At 42.3% G+C, this 15,200-nt stretch overlaps 1 protein-coding gene across 5 annotated transcripts in view; it reads right to left on the bottom strand.

Moving 5' to 3' along the window:
* Positions 1-1,736, bottom strand: part of rasa4 (RAS p21 protein activator 4) — a 76,434-nt gene extending 74,698 nt beyond the window's left edge. For 3 of the 5 annotated variants that reach the window (XR_006769667.1, XM_014197850.2, XM_014197851.2), the window contains exon 1: positions 1,359-1,734. Coding sequence is in view for 4 of the 5 variants with exons in the window: in XM_014197850.2 (XP_014053325.1) it covers positions 1,359-1,423 (65 nt within the window). In the remaining variant the exon portion in view is untranslated. Of the gene's footprint in view, positions 1-1,358 lie in introns of all 5 variants that reach the window. The other 2 variants (XM_014197853.2, XM_014197849.2) reach the window with 2 other exon arrangements.
* Positions 1,737-15,200: the final 13,464 nt, after the last annotated feature.

Raw genomic sequence — 15,200 nt, forward strand, 5'->3', positions numbered from 1 at the left:
CTTGCAATGGAAAAGCAGAGTTGATGAAACCCCAATTAGTTTAGATTTGATATCAAATCCCAACAATACAGAGAGAAAAAGTAAATAGAAAAATAATAGAAAGTAAAACATGTAATAACAAATACTTAATGAGTAACGATAACTTGGCTATATATATCTCAGAGTAAAGGAAGACGTGGAGCGAAGAATTGTAAATCGGGGAGCACAGAGCAACAACTTCGTTTGCCAATTAGCAGTGAGCTGAGTGGGAGAAGCTTCTGTTTTTTTCAATTGTCCAATGCACTGTCAATCTGTGTTTAGTTCAGCTTCAGAGTCTGCTTGTTTCTATCCAAAGCATGGAATTCTGTAAACAGATAAGCGATGTGATGAGAGATAAGAGATGATACACTTCACTATTGGACTCTGGAGCAGTGGAAAAATGTTCTCTGCAGTGATGAACCACACTTCACCATCTCGCAGTCAGATGGACGAATCTGGGTTTGGCGGATGCCAGGAGAAAGCTACCTGCCCGAATGCATAGTGCCAACTGTAAAGTTTGGTGGAGGAGGAACAATGATCTGGGGCTGTTTTTCCATGAGTCGGGCTAGGCCCCTTAGTTCCAGTGAAGGGAAATCTTTACACTACAGAATACAATGACATTCTAGACGATTCTGTACTTACAACTGTGGCAACAGTTTGGGGAAGGTCCTTTCCTGTTTCAATCCCATCTAACACCCTTGGGATGAATTGGAACACCGACTGCGAGCCAGGCCTAATCGCCCAACATCAGTGCCCAACCTCACTAATGCTCTTGTAGCTGAATGGAAGCAGTTCCCTGCAGCAATGTTCCAACATCTAGTGGAAAGCCTCCCCAGAAGAGTGGACGCTGTCATAGCAGCAAGGGGGGGGGGACCAACACCATATTATCTATATCTCTATCATTTATTTTTCTAATGGCTTTCCTTTGAAGTCATGTTTTCATGGTAGAGCAGGTTCTGTTTGATGTGATTGTTGATTGACATACCGCATAGTTCATATTCATTATCCAGGGCTGTTTGATGGGTTTTGTATTATAATCATATATTTACAAAATCAAGGATACGTGTTTGAGGAAACAACTTTGTAGTCTACACAATGAACCCATTTGTCAATAATGAAAATATACCAGCGTTTTTTTTTTTACAGCATCAAAAGGTTGGTTCAGTCTATCATTGTAATACCCTAAAGTAGTTGATTCAATTCACATTTAAATATCAAAAACAGATGAGACGCAAAAGTCTATCAATTAAGTCCTCTCCTAAGCAAATTGACAAGCAAAGTCTGGTAAATAGGTGAACAAAAAACAGGAAGAGTAAAACATGTACAGTAACAGTACTTACATGTCCTTAATTGGCAAATTTTTCCCCTCCACAATTCTGATAAATAAAGTGTTTCGCTTTGCCATATTTCCAAGTCCCAGCGCCCAAACGGTGATGACTCCGCTGTGATATCACGCGCAGATTGTTCCTCCTCAAAAACAGCTGTCAAACAGAATTTGGGGGTTTCGCGCCTGACAGCAGTAAATTGAACAAACAGACAAACCTCGTCAATATTATTTTTGCCACGTATCACACACCTGTCTGCAACTCATTTCACAAGACAGGTCGGTGGTTTGTATATATCAATGTACTTGTGACCCACTCGCTCGTGGTTGGAAAGAAAGCGATTGTGAGTATTTGATAGTAGACTACGGTCTTCTTCGTTGGTTGTACGGAAAGACCACATCCAAAAGTTATTATTGCCGCCACCTACTGTGCGGGATGAAAATTAAAGAAACCGAAAGACAACAATTATGTGCCTAAAATACAGTAGTAGCTGTAACCCTGAGCTGGATACGACATCCTGTATAGCATCCAGCTCAGAGTTACATCCAGCATCCAGCTCAGAGTTACATCCAGCACAGAGTTGCATCCAGCAACTGGCACAGTTAAATCCATCTTTAGGCTCAGAGTCACATCCAGCATCCGGCTCACTTACATCCAGCAGGATGTAATAATGAGCTGGATGTAACACTTCAAACTAAGAGTCCCTTCTGTAACCTGTGTCCTCCCGTTCATCTACACTGATTGAAGTGGATTTAAAAAGTGACATTAATAAGGCATCATAGCTTTCACCTGAATTCACCTGGTCTGTCTGTCATGGAAAGAGCAGGTGTTCTTAATGTTTTGTGTACATTAAACACAATGTCATGCTGTTAACGTCTTATGGATCGGACCCCATTATTCCCATTTTCGCCTAAAATTACATACTCAAATCAAACTGCCTGTAGCTCAGGCCCTGAAGCAAGGATATGCATTTTCTTGGTACCATTTGAAAGGAAACACTGAAGTTTGTGGAAATGTGAAAGTAACGTAGGAGAATATAAGACATTAGATCTGGTTAAAGATAATACAAAGAAAAAAATAACTTTTTGTACCATCATCTTTGAAATGCAAGAGAAAGGCCATGTCTTATTCCAGCTGCAAATTAGATTTTGGCCACTAGATGGCAGTAGTGTATGTGTAAAGTTTTAGACTGATCCAATGAACCATTGCATATCTGTTCAAAATGTTGTATCAAGACTGCCCAAATGTGCCTAATTTGTTGATTAATAACTTCATGTTCAAAACTGTGCACTCTCCTCAAACAATAGCATTGTATTCTTTCATTGTAATAGCCACTGTAAATTGGACCGTGCAGTTAGATTAACAATCATTTAAGCTCTCTGCCAATATCAGATATGTCTATGTCCTGGAAAATGTTCTTGTTACAACCTCATGCTAATCGCATTAGCCTACGTTAGCTCAACCGTCCCGCAGGGAACCCACTGATCCTAAAGAAATTTTAACTTACCCATTTGTTTGTGTTAGCCCAACTCATGTTATGTTGCCTCTGACCAGTACGGATGCATCTATGTCATGTCGCTGACTCTACCTTTAAAAGTGACATTGTCTGAAATAAATTCCACAAAGTTATTCCAGTCTCAGCTTCTTCCCTGGGTGAAACAGTGTGCGCTCCCACCAGATCTGTACTGTATTAATAGGCAGAGCGCCCCATGCTCTTGTTTAAACTTGCGGTGGCATGGTCACACACACACCTCGACTTTTTCAACATTTTGTGACGTTACAGCCTTATTCTAAAATGGATTAAATAAATTGCTTTCCTCATCAATCTACAGTCAATAACCCATGATGACAAAGAGAAAGCAGGTTTAGTAATTTTTGAAAATGTACTAAATATAAAAAGTATCTAGACCTTTTACTCAGTACTTTATTGAAGCACCTTTGGCAGCGATTACAGCCTTGATTCTTCTTGGGTATGACGCTACAAGCTTGGCACACCTGTATTTGGGGAGTTTCTCCCATTCCTCTCTGCAGATCCTCTCAAGATCTGTCAGGTTGGAAGAGGAGCGTCGCTTCACAGCTATTTTCAGGTCTTTCCAGAGATGTTCGATCGGGTTCAAGTCCAGGCTCTGGCTGGGCCACTCAAGGACATTCAGAGACTTGTCCTGAAGCCACTGCTGCGTTGTTTTGGCTGTGTGCTTAGGGTCGTTGTCCTGTTGGAAGGTGAACCTTTGCCCCAGTCGGAGGTCCTGAGTGCTCTGGACTAGGTTTTCATCAAGGATCTCTCTGTACTTTGCAAAATGTTTTGGTACCCTTCCCCAGAGCTGTGCCTCAACACAAGCCTGTCTTGGAGCTCTACGGACAATTCCTTCGACCTCATGGGTGGTTTTTGCTCTGACATGTACTTTCTACTGTGGGACCTTATATAGGCAGGTGTGTGCCTTTCCAAATCATGTCCAATCAATTGAATTTACCACAAGTGGACTCCAATCAAGTTGTAGAAACATCTCAAGAATTATAAAAGGAAACAGGATGCACCTAAGCTCAATTTCGAGTCTCATAGAGAAGGGTCTGAACTCTTACGTACATAAGGTATTTCGTTTTTTTATTTTGAAAACATTTGCAAAATTGTCTAAAAACCTGTTTTCCCTTTGTCATTATGGGGTATTGTGTGTAGATTGATGAGGAAAACAATGTATTTAATCCATTTTAAAATAAGTCACAAAATGTGGAAAAAGTCAAGGGGCCTGAATACTTTCCAAATGCACTGTACTGTGAATATTTACATTATGTATTCAATAAAGACAAGAGAAATACAATAATGTGTGTGTTATTAGTTTAAGCGCACTGTGTTTGTCTATTGCTGTGACTTAGAGGAAGATCAGATCACATTTTTTTACCAATTTATGTAAAAATCCAGGTTTGAATAAGTATGTGAATCCCTAGGCTAATGACTTCTCCAAAAGCTAATTGGAGTCAGGACTCCGCTAACCTGGAGTTCAATCAATGAGATGAGATTGGAGATTTTGGTTAGTGCTGCCCTGCAATACAAAAAACACTCACAAAATGTGAGTTTGCTATTCACAAGAAGCATTGCCTGATGTGAACCATGCCTCGTCAAAAGAGATCTCAGAAGACCTAAGATTAAGAATTGTTGACTTGCATAAAGCTGGATAGGGTTACAAAAGTATCTCTAAAAGCCTTGATGGTCATTATTCCACGGTAAGACAAATTGTTTATAAATGGGGAAAGTTCAGCACTGTTGCTACTCTCCCTAGGAGTGGCCGTCCTGCAAAGATAACTGCAAGAGCACAGCACAGAACGGTCAATGAGGTTAAGAAGATTCCTAGAGTGTCAGCTAAGGACTTAGAGAAATCTCTGGAACATGCTAACATCTCTGTTGACGAGTCTACGATACGTAAAACACTAAGCAAGAATGGTGTTCATAGGAGGACACCACAGAAGAAGCCACTGCTGTCAAAAAATAAATATTGCTGCACATCTGAAGTTCGCAAAAGAGCACCTGGCAAAATATTCTGTGGATGGATGAAACTATAGTTGAGTTGTTTGGAAGGAACACACAACACTATGTGTGGAGAAAAAAAGGCATAGCACACCAACATCAAAACCTCACCCCAACTGTAAAATATGTTGGAGGGAGCATCATGGTTTGGGGCTGCTTTGATGCCTCAGGGCCTGGACAGCTTGCTATAGACGATGGAAAAATGAATTCCCATGTTTATCAAGACATTTTGTCGGAGAATGTAAGGCTATCTGTCTGCCAATTGAAGCTCAACAGAAGTTGGATGATGCAACAGGAAAACGACCCAAAACACAGAAGTAAATCAACAACAGAATGGCTTCAACAGAAGAAAATACGCCTTCTGGAGTGGCCCAGTCAGAGTCCTGACCTCAAACCGATTGAGATGCTGTGGTATGACCTCGGGAGCGGTTCACACCAGACATCCCAAGAACATTGCTGAACTGAAACAGTTTTGTAAAGAGGAATGGTCCAAAATTCGCTCTGGATAAGAGCGTCTTCTAATGTAAATATGCAACTACAGAAAAAGTTTGGTTGAGGTTATCGCTGCCAGTTATCACATACTTTTTCCACCCTGCGCTGTGAATGTTTACACGGTGTGTTCAATAAAGACATGAAAACGTATAATTGTTTGTGTGTTATTAGTTTAAGCAGAATGTGTTTGTCTATTGTTGTGATTTAAATGAAGATCAGATAAAACTTTATGACCAATTTATGGAGAAATCCAGGTAATTCCAAATGGTTCACATACTTTTTCTTGCCAGTGTATATATATTATACATCCTTTGATTTCCTCTTCATCAACAAGTAATATTATATAGAGAGAACCTTGCAGAGTACACAACTTACAGTATGATGTGCGAACTGGTACCTACTCCAAAATCAAATAAATAAAATGTATAAATACATTTGTAATGCTTGTTATTTTGACCATTGCCAATGTCAACACAGAAACAAATACCACAATGCAGCATACAGACATTTCTGTAAATAATTATTGAGGTACACATAATGAAACAGCATGGGAATGGCAATGTTTTTGGGGCAGTATTAGCAATGCATTCAGCTACAAGTGTTTATGCCAGAGAAGACTAACCTAGAGACTGCAGTCAGGATTTATAAAATCATATCAGGAAAGGGTAACAAAATATGTAGTCAACATGTAATTAATCATTAATTTATGATAAAAACTGTTTCAATCAAACAATCACTTTATTCACTGTTTTTAGTCCATCTTGTGAGTGATAGTGTTCTGGTGGTTTCTGTTTGATAAACACCTGTCAAACAGACAGCCTCTTATGTAATTATGCCATTTGAAGCATTTGGGTTGGGCAGGACCCTTCACAGCCCTGTTTGTCTTTTCCTGTCAGTGTGGAGATGGTTGTAGACATAACATGGACCATAGCTACAGCCACCTGCAGCAGTTCAGCTTGAGTTAGTGGTGTGGCATCCATCCAGCTCACCCATCCATGCAAAGGAATTTAAAAAGCAGTATAAGTCAACACATGTAAGACATTCAGTGATACTGAGAGCATCGACATGTTTTGCAATATTGTCCAGATAAACAATATTGTGTTTTTGGTTGTCTCAGACTGGATTCTCGCAGACTGGGCTTCGATGTCCCCTCCTTTATCCAGCAGAATCTTCACCTCAACACGACCCGCTGTAGCAGCCAGGATTAGAGGATTGAAACCTGGGGACAGACAGTTAGATGACTCTTTAACACCATCATACACTTCCACTTCTACACACATATTATCAAGTTCCCTGAAAGATGGACATATAAACATAAAAATGTAGCTACGTTGTGTGATGTATATGGAGGGTGGGGACACTGTGGTAACGGACCACTGTGCTGTAGGTATGGGCGAGGTTGTAATGTTCAACATAGACACTGCTCACCGCTACTGTCACAGGGGTAGATAGAGCTGTTAATAAGAGTCTACCTTCAAATTATAACTACATCATATTACATTCGAATTTGAGATAGAATTTAATACCAGTTGTGAATTATGGTGAAAATGTATTGAAACCACGTTCAGTATTACGAAAAGGATGGGGGACTGAACACTGTCTCTATTTTTTGTTATTAGAAGAGTTAAGGAACCAGCTTCTACTGTAAATGCTCACATACCTGCCAAGATGTTGTCCTGAGCAGGGAAGGCAACTATGAGTCAGTCGGGGGCCTGGGTGAGAATACCCGGTCCCAGGCCTGTCAACTGCTGCCACAACATCTGCTGCTGGCCCACCATCAACCTCGGCAGGTCAGGGCTGGAGCTGTCAGGGTACTCTGCCGTACTAATGTCTGGATTGCTGGGTGGCCAAGGTGCAAAGCTGGCCTGCAGGGGCTGCCATAGGTTATCCTTCAGGCCTTTGGCCTTCATTTACTCTTTGGTGAACTTCTCCTTGAGGATCATCTTCTTATTATGCAGCTGGGCCTTCTCTATGGCTGAGATCCTCTGGCCCAGCTCATTCAGCTTGCCCTCCATCTCTTTCACAAACCACTCCAGGGGCTGGTACGGGTGAATGGGCCTGTCAGGGCCAGCAGGCCTGTCTGGACCGTCTACAGCAATGGGGTTATCCTGTAGATGGCTCAGTCTCTGCTTGGAGCTGCCTGAGACAGCCACACGTGACAATACAACCAGTTAGCTACAAGGCTGTACCATAATACTGCAGAGATAGCCTGCAGAGTTCTGTCCTACGATCCAGGTCTGTACCCAAACAATTTGAACTTCTACTTTTAAAAATCCACCTCTCTAAAAACAAGTCTCTCACCGTTGCCACCTGCTATAGACCACCCTCTGCCCCCAGCTGTGCTCTGGACACCATATGTGAACTGATTGCCCCCCATCTATCTTCAGAGCTCATGCTGCTAGGTGACCTAAACTGGGACATGCTTAACACCCCAGCCACCCTACAATCTAAATTTGATGCCCTCAATCTCACACAAATTATCAATGAACCTACCAGGTACCACCCCAAAGCCGTAAACACGGGCACCCTCATAGATATCATCCTAACCAACTTGCCCTCTAAATACACCTCTGCTGTTTTCAACCAAGATCTCAGCGATCACTGCCTCATTGCCTGCATCCGTAATGGGTCAGCGGTCAAACGACCTCCACTCATCACTGTCAAACGCTCCCTGAAACACTTCAGCGACCTTCTAATCGACCTGGCCCGGGTATCCTGGAAGGATATTGACCTCATCCCTTCAGTAGAGGATGCCTGGTTATTTAAAAAAAATGCCTTCCTCACCATCTTAAATAAGCATGCCCCATTCAAGAAATTTCGAACCAGGAACAGATATAGCCCTTGGTTCTCTCTAGACCTGACTGCCCTTAACCAACACAAAAACATTCTGTGGCGTTCTGCATTAGCATCGAACAGCCCCCGTGATATGCAACTTTTCAGGGAAGTTAGAAACCAATATACACAGGCAGTTAGAAAAGCAAAGGCTAGCTTTTTCAAGAAGAAATGTACTTCCTGTAACACAAACTCAAAAAAGTTCTGGGACTTTGTAAAGTCCTTGGAGAATAAGAGCACCTCCTCCCAGCTGCCCACTGCACTGAGGATACGAAACTCTGTCACCACTGATAAATCCACTATAATTGAGAATTTCAATAAGCATTTTTCTACGGCTGGCCATGCTTTCCACCTGGCTACCCCTACCCCGGTCAACAGCACTGCACCCCCCACAGCAACTCACCCAAGCCTTCCCCATTTCTCCCAAATCCAGTCAGCTGATGTTCTGAAAGAGCTGCAAAATCTGGACCCTTTCTTTCTAAAATGATCTGCCGAAATTGTTGCAACCCCTATTACTAGCCTGTTCAACCTCTCGTGTCGTCTGAGATTCCCAAAGATTGGAAAGCAGCTGTGGTCATCCCCCTCTTCAAAGGGGGGGACACTCTTTACCCAAACTGCTACAGACCTATATCTATCCTACCCTGTCTTTCTAAAGTCTTTGAAAGCCAAGTCAACAAACAGGTTACCGACCATTTCGAATCCCACCGCACCTTCTCCGCTATGCAATCTGGTTTCAGAGCTGGTCATGGGTGCACCTCAGCCACGCTCAAGGTCCTAAACGATATCTTAACCGCCATCGATAAGAAACAATACTGTGCAGCCGTATTCATTGACCTGGCCAAGGCTTTCGACTCTGCCAATCACCACCTCCTCATCGGCAGACTCAATAGCCTTGGTTTCTCAAATGATTGCCTCACCTGGTTCACCAACTACTTCTCTGATAGAGTTCAGTGTGTCAAATCGGAGGGCCTGTTGTCCGGGCCTCTGGCATTCTCCATGGGGGTGCCACAGGGTTCAATTCTTGGGCCGACTCTTTTCACTGTATTCATCAATGATGTTGCTCTTGCTGCTGGTGAGTCTCTGATCCACCTCTACGCAGACGACACCATTCTGTGTACTTCTGGCCCTTCTTTGGACACTGTCTTAACTACCCTCCAGACGAGCTTCAATGCCATACAACTCTCTGTCACGACACCGACGGATGGTGGCGCTCGGCGGTCGTCGTCGCCGGCCTACTAACTGCCATCGATCCTCTGTTTCACTTTCTGTTGGTTAGGTCTAGGTTAGGCACGCACCTGTTTTGTTTTAGTTGTTAGTGGGGGGGGGTATTTAGTCTAGCTAGGTAGGTTTGTGTTTTGTGCGTGATTGTCAGGACTTATGTCGTTTGAGGAACAAGTGTTTTCCCTCTGCCTGTGTTTTTGTTTGCCGCAGAGGTTATTGTGGGATGCGTCCCTGCTTAGTGTTTAAGCTGGGGTTTTGGAGCATTTGTTTGTATGCGCCCTGCCCTACCGTGTTTGGACATTGTGGATGCTCATTAAAAGTGTGTTCACGGATTTTCTGTCTCCTGCGCTTGACTCTGCCTCTCCTGCTTCCTTGAGCCAACCTTGACACTCTCCTTCCGTGGCCTCCAACTGCTCTTAAATACAAGTAAAACTAAATGCATGCTCTTCAACCGATCGCTGCCTGCACCTGCCCGCCCGTCCAGCATCACTACTCTGGACGGTTCTGACTTAGAATATGTGGACAACTACAAATACCTAGGTGTCTGGTTAGATTGTAAACTCTCCTTCCAGACTCACATCAAACATCTCCAAGCCAAAGTTAAATCTAGAATTGGCTTCCTATTTCGCAACAAGGCATCTTTCACTCATGCTGCCAAACATACCCTCGTAAAACTGACAATCCTACCGATCCTCGACTTCGGCGACGTCATTTACAAAATAGCCTCCAATACCCTACTCAATAAATTGGATGCAGTCTATCACAGTGCCATTAGTTTTGTCACCAAAGTCCTATATACTACGCACCACTGCGACCTGTACGCTCTCGTTGGCTGGCCCTCGCTTCATACTCGTCGCCAAACCCACTGGCTCCAGGTCATCTACAAGACCCTGCTAGGTAAAGTTCCCCCTTATCTCAGCTCGCTGGTCACCATAGCAGCACCCACCTGTAGCACGCGCTCCAGCAGGTATATCTCTCTGGTCACCCCCAAAGCCAATTCCTCCTTCGGCCGCCTCTCCTTCCAGTTCTCTGCTGCCAATGACTGGAATGAACTACAAAAATCTCTAAAACTGGAAACACTTATCTTCCTCGCTAGCTTTAAGCACCAGCTGTCAGAGCAGCTCACAGATTACTGCACCTGTACATAGTGTCACGTTCACTGTCTTCAAACTCCCTGTCATAAATAAGCCAAGGCGCATCGTGCATGGAATTCCACATCCTTTAATCGAAGTGAAACCAAAACAATACAGAAAGGAAACGGAATGTGACGTTCTGGGCTGCTCGCAGGCAGCTACACAAAAACAAGATCCCACAGGTGGGAAAAGGCCTGCCTAAGTATGATCCCCAATCAGAGACAACGATAGACAGCTGCCTCTGATTGGGGACCATACCCGGCCAAACAAAGAAATAAGAAAAGTAGATTGCCCACCCAAATCACACCCTAACCTGACCAAATAGAGAAATAGAAAGGCTCTCTATGGTCAGGGCGTGACACATAGCCCATCTATAATTTAGCCCAAACAACTACTTCTTCCCCTACTGTATTTATTTATTTATTTTGCTCCTTTGCACCCCATTATTTCTATTTCTACTTTGCACTTTCTTCCACTGCAAATCTACCATTCCAGTGTTTTACTTGCTATATGGTATTTACTTCGCCACCATGGCCTTTTTTGCCTTTACCTCCCTTATCTCACCTCATTTGCTCACTTTGTATATAGACTTATTTTTCTACTATATTATTGACTGTAGGTTTGTTTTACTCCATGTGTAACTCAGTGTTGTTGTATGTGTCAAACTGCTTCGCAATTGTAAATGAGAACTTGTTCTCAACTTGCCTACCTGGTTAAATAAAGGTGAAATAAAAAATTCATAAAATACATTATTACAGTAATAATTACCTTTAACGCTTTGAGGCTTTGTGATGTCAACTGGTGTCTAGTTATCTTCTTAGTCAGGGAATTAACAAAGTTAGACCTATATTTACTGTTGGACTGACCTTTTGTGGTGACTGGTGGAGTTGTTGTGATATTGGAGGCTACTCTGTCTAGCTTTTGTGGAGGCACCATCATTCGAATGAAAGTCATGGAGCCTGATTGGGTTAGGTAAGATATTGCAAAGGTATATTTGGTATCAATATTTGGTATCAAGTTGCTATCACTACAACTCCATCCAGACAAATAAACAATCATGCTTGTAGAAGTATAGTAGTTGTTTGTCTGTTAGTAAACCAGCTGTCCCTAACTGAGAAGTGTCATGGGGGGGTGAGCTGAGACAGGTCTGGTGCGGGGACCGACATGATGTTGCTGGGGTAGTCGAGGAGGTAGAACACCACACTCTCCTTTCCTTCCGTGTCCTCCTCGTCGCTGCAGGATGATTCTCAAATCTCGCTCATCTTCCAACTGTCAGGGACACCCTTTGAGGAAATGCACTGCCCCGTCCAACCCTGGGAGTAGCCAGAGCAAGTCAAGAGTTTCAGATGAATTTGATCTCAATTTAGTTGACTAAGACATTTCAGTTCTCCATAAGAATGCCCATTCAGGTCCTGAACTAAGTGTAATTGTGAGTGTAGAGCTCCCTAGGTGAGCCATCCTTACCTTTACTTAACCAGAACTCAAGCTGAGAGTGATCCATGTTCACTTCATGGATCTATTTTCCTGCCACAGTGTGACTGAAAAAACAACAACCGCGACCCGTCTGTCATAGTCTGTTATTAGTGGACAACGGGTCGCAGTCATAGGAGTTATTTAGTTACATAAAGGAGTTATTATACAACCAATGTATTATCTTTGTGTATGCCTATGTATAGTATTTAGGTTGTTATAGCACATAAGTGTACCTTTTCAGTATATTAGTCCTGTTATGAGAGTTAGTGATTATTAGTTAGTTAAGCCTAAAATGGCGCCAGTGCATGTTACTTCAGTATTATGCCCCACTCTTTCTGGTGTCTTGTGGGATTCATGAGATTCCATTATTTAGTTATGAAGTAATGCACTATTCATTAATGTGTTGCTACTGACACCTAGTGGTGCTTTAGATCAGGCCCTTTACATGTAGTAAACTTTAAAGTTTATATTGTAAGTGGTGTCAAGTAATGTCATTCTATACAATGGCTTGCAAAAGTATTCACCCCCTTGGCATTTTTCCTATTTTGTTGCCTTACAACCTGGAATTAAAATAGGTTTTTTGGGGGTTTGAATCATTTGATTTACACAACATGCCTACCACTTTGAAGATGCAAAAAGTGTTTGTTTGTGAAACAAACAACGAAATAAGACAAAAAAACAGTCAACTTGAGCATGCATAACTATTCACCCCCCAAAGTCAATACTTTGTAGAGCCACCTTTTGCAGCAATTACAGCTGCAAGTCTCTTGGGGTATGTCTCTATAAGCTTGGCACATCTAGCCACTGGGATTTTTGCCCATTCTTCAAGGCAAAACTGCTTCAAAACTGTGGCACCCCCATGTTTGCTTATTTTTTTCTGGCCACTCTTCTGTAAAGCCCAGCTCTGTGGCTTAAAGTGGTCCTATGGACAGATACTCCAATCTCCGCTTCGCTTTGCAGCTCCTTCAGGGATATCTTTGGTCTTTTTGTTGCCTCTCTGGTTAATGCCCTCCATGCCTGGTCCGTGAGTTTTGGTGGCCGCCCTCTTGGCAGGTTTGTTGTGGTACCATATTCTTTCCATTTTTTAATAATGGATTTAATGATGCTCCCTTGGATGCTCAAAGTTTCTGATATTTTCTTATAACCCAACCCTGATCTGTACTTCTCCACAACTTTGTCCCTGACCTGTTTGGAGAGCTCCTTGGTCTTCATGGTGCCGCTTGCTTGGTGGTGCCGCTTGCTTAGTGGTGTTGCAGACTCTGGGGCCTTTCAGAACAGGTGTATATATACTAAGATTATGTGACAGATCATGTGACACTTGCACACAGGTGGATTTTATTTAACTAATTATGTGACTTCTGTAGGTAACTGGTCGCACCAGATCTTATTTAGGGGCTTCATAGCAAAGGGGGTGAACACATATGCACGCACCACTTTTCTGTTTTTAAAATTATTTAGAATTTTTTTAAACAAGTTATTTATTTAATTTCACTTCACCAATTTTGACTATTTTGTGTATGTCCATTACATGAACTCCAAATAAAAATCAATTTAAATTACTGTTTGTAATGCAACAAAATAGGAAAAATGCAAAGGGGATGAATACTTTTGCAAGGCACTGTAATTGCTGTATATTATTCCTGATATTAACGGCACTCTGCTTCCTCTTATAGGACAACCACACACAAGCACTATCACCTTTCCACATACTCAGTTATGGATCAGTGGTACAAGCAGTAGTGATCAAGCCATAGCCCTGTACATATTGTGCTGTTATTTACTGTCTGTTCCTGTAAACTAGAACCAATCGTTCTCTGTGTATTGAGATCAGAGAGAGAGAGAGAGAGAGAGAGAGAGAGAGATCAGGATGTCCGGTCTGTCCTGGTTTGAATACTGGCCACTTTACCCAGAAGGTCATCATTTAGCCTCCTCCTGTCCCCATCATCATCTTCACTGGAGGATGACTCTTTATTATCATCAGCACTGAGGGATTGAACAAGAGGGGCCCCTTATTCACAAACTCTACAGTTCAGAAGCTACAGTCTTGGTCAGAACCTTTATTCTCAGTATAGAGCTCTATACAAGCTCAACGCTATATCAAACGCAAAAGCCTATATTGGATCCAGTTCCAAATGTTCAACCGTAAACAGTCATTACATTTTGTTCATTGTTATCATAATTGGTCATGGGAACATGTGCATCTATTTAACTATGTTGTTGTATATAATGACTGTGTTTGAATGTACGCAGGCAAAGCATCTAAAGAAGCATGCTTGCTGCAGACAAAATGCATAGTGTAAAACCTTAAAAGGTTACTGTATGCTTGTTAGGTCATAGGACCTCACATCAAAGCTGCAGGTCAGCATTCAAAGGCACTTAAATATTTTGTCCTGCCCATTCACCTCTGAATGGCACACATACACAATCCATGTCTCAATTGTCTCAAGGCTTAAAACCCTTCTTTAACCTGCCTCCTCCCCTTCATCTACACTGATGGAAGTGGATTTAATAGGTAGGCTACAATGGCGATTTTAGCATGTAAATCTTGGTGGGGCAAACTCAACAACAAAAAATGGGGATGCATGCCAGCAAACCACTACACAACACAACACTAAACAATACTTTAATTGCACTATAACGGTGACAAACGGTGCCCACAAACTGGTAAGGCCTACATAAAGCTGTCCCAACAGCAGAGCTTCGTTTTCAACACCATGGAGTGAATCATTACCACCGCTACACCTGGCTATCAGCGGGGGTCTTGTTTGGCAGCGAAAAAGTTAATTCAGTCTCATTTACTGCCTTTAAAAAAAAACTGCTGATATGGCTGACTTGCTTAAACAAATGTGGTTTCTACTGACAATTGAGATGTACAAACTATGGAATAAGGGAACGACGGGCGGATAAGAGACAATCTGTAATTTCGATTAAGAAATTAGCGAGCTAGTATGGACGTAGTCAATATAACTATTTGTTCAGCACCTTTGAAATGTATCATTGGACATAAACATTACACAAAAAGTTGGAAATCGCAAATTCAACAATGAGTGGTTTGGAAGGAATCGGTGGCTAACTGTTTGTCACCGTTATAGTGCAATTATTGTATTGTTTAGTGTTGTGTAGTAGCTTTGAGTTTGCACCACCATGATTTACATGCTAAAATCGCCACTGAATATACAGTATATT

Source organism: Salmo salar, chromosome ssa04 (assembly GCF_905237065.1).
Source record: "Salmo salar chromosome ssa04, Ssal_v3.1, whole genome shotgun sequence".
Taxonomy (NCBI): Eukaryota; Metazoa; Chordata; class Actinopteri; order Salmoniformes; family Salmonidae; genus Salmo; species Salmo salar.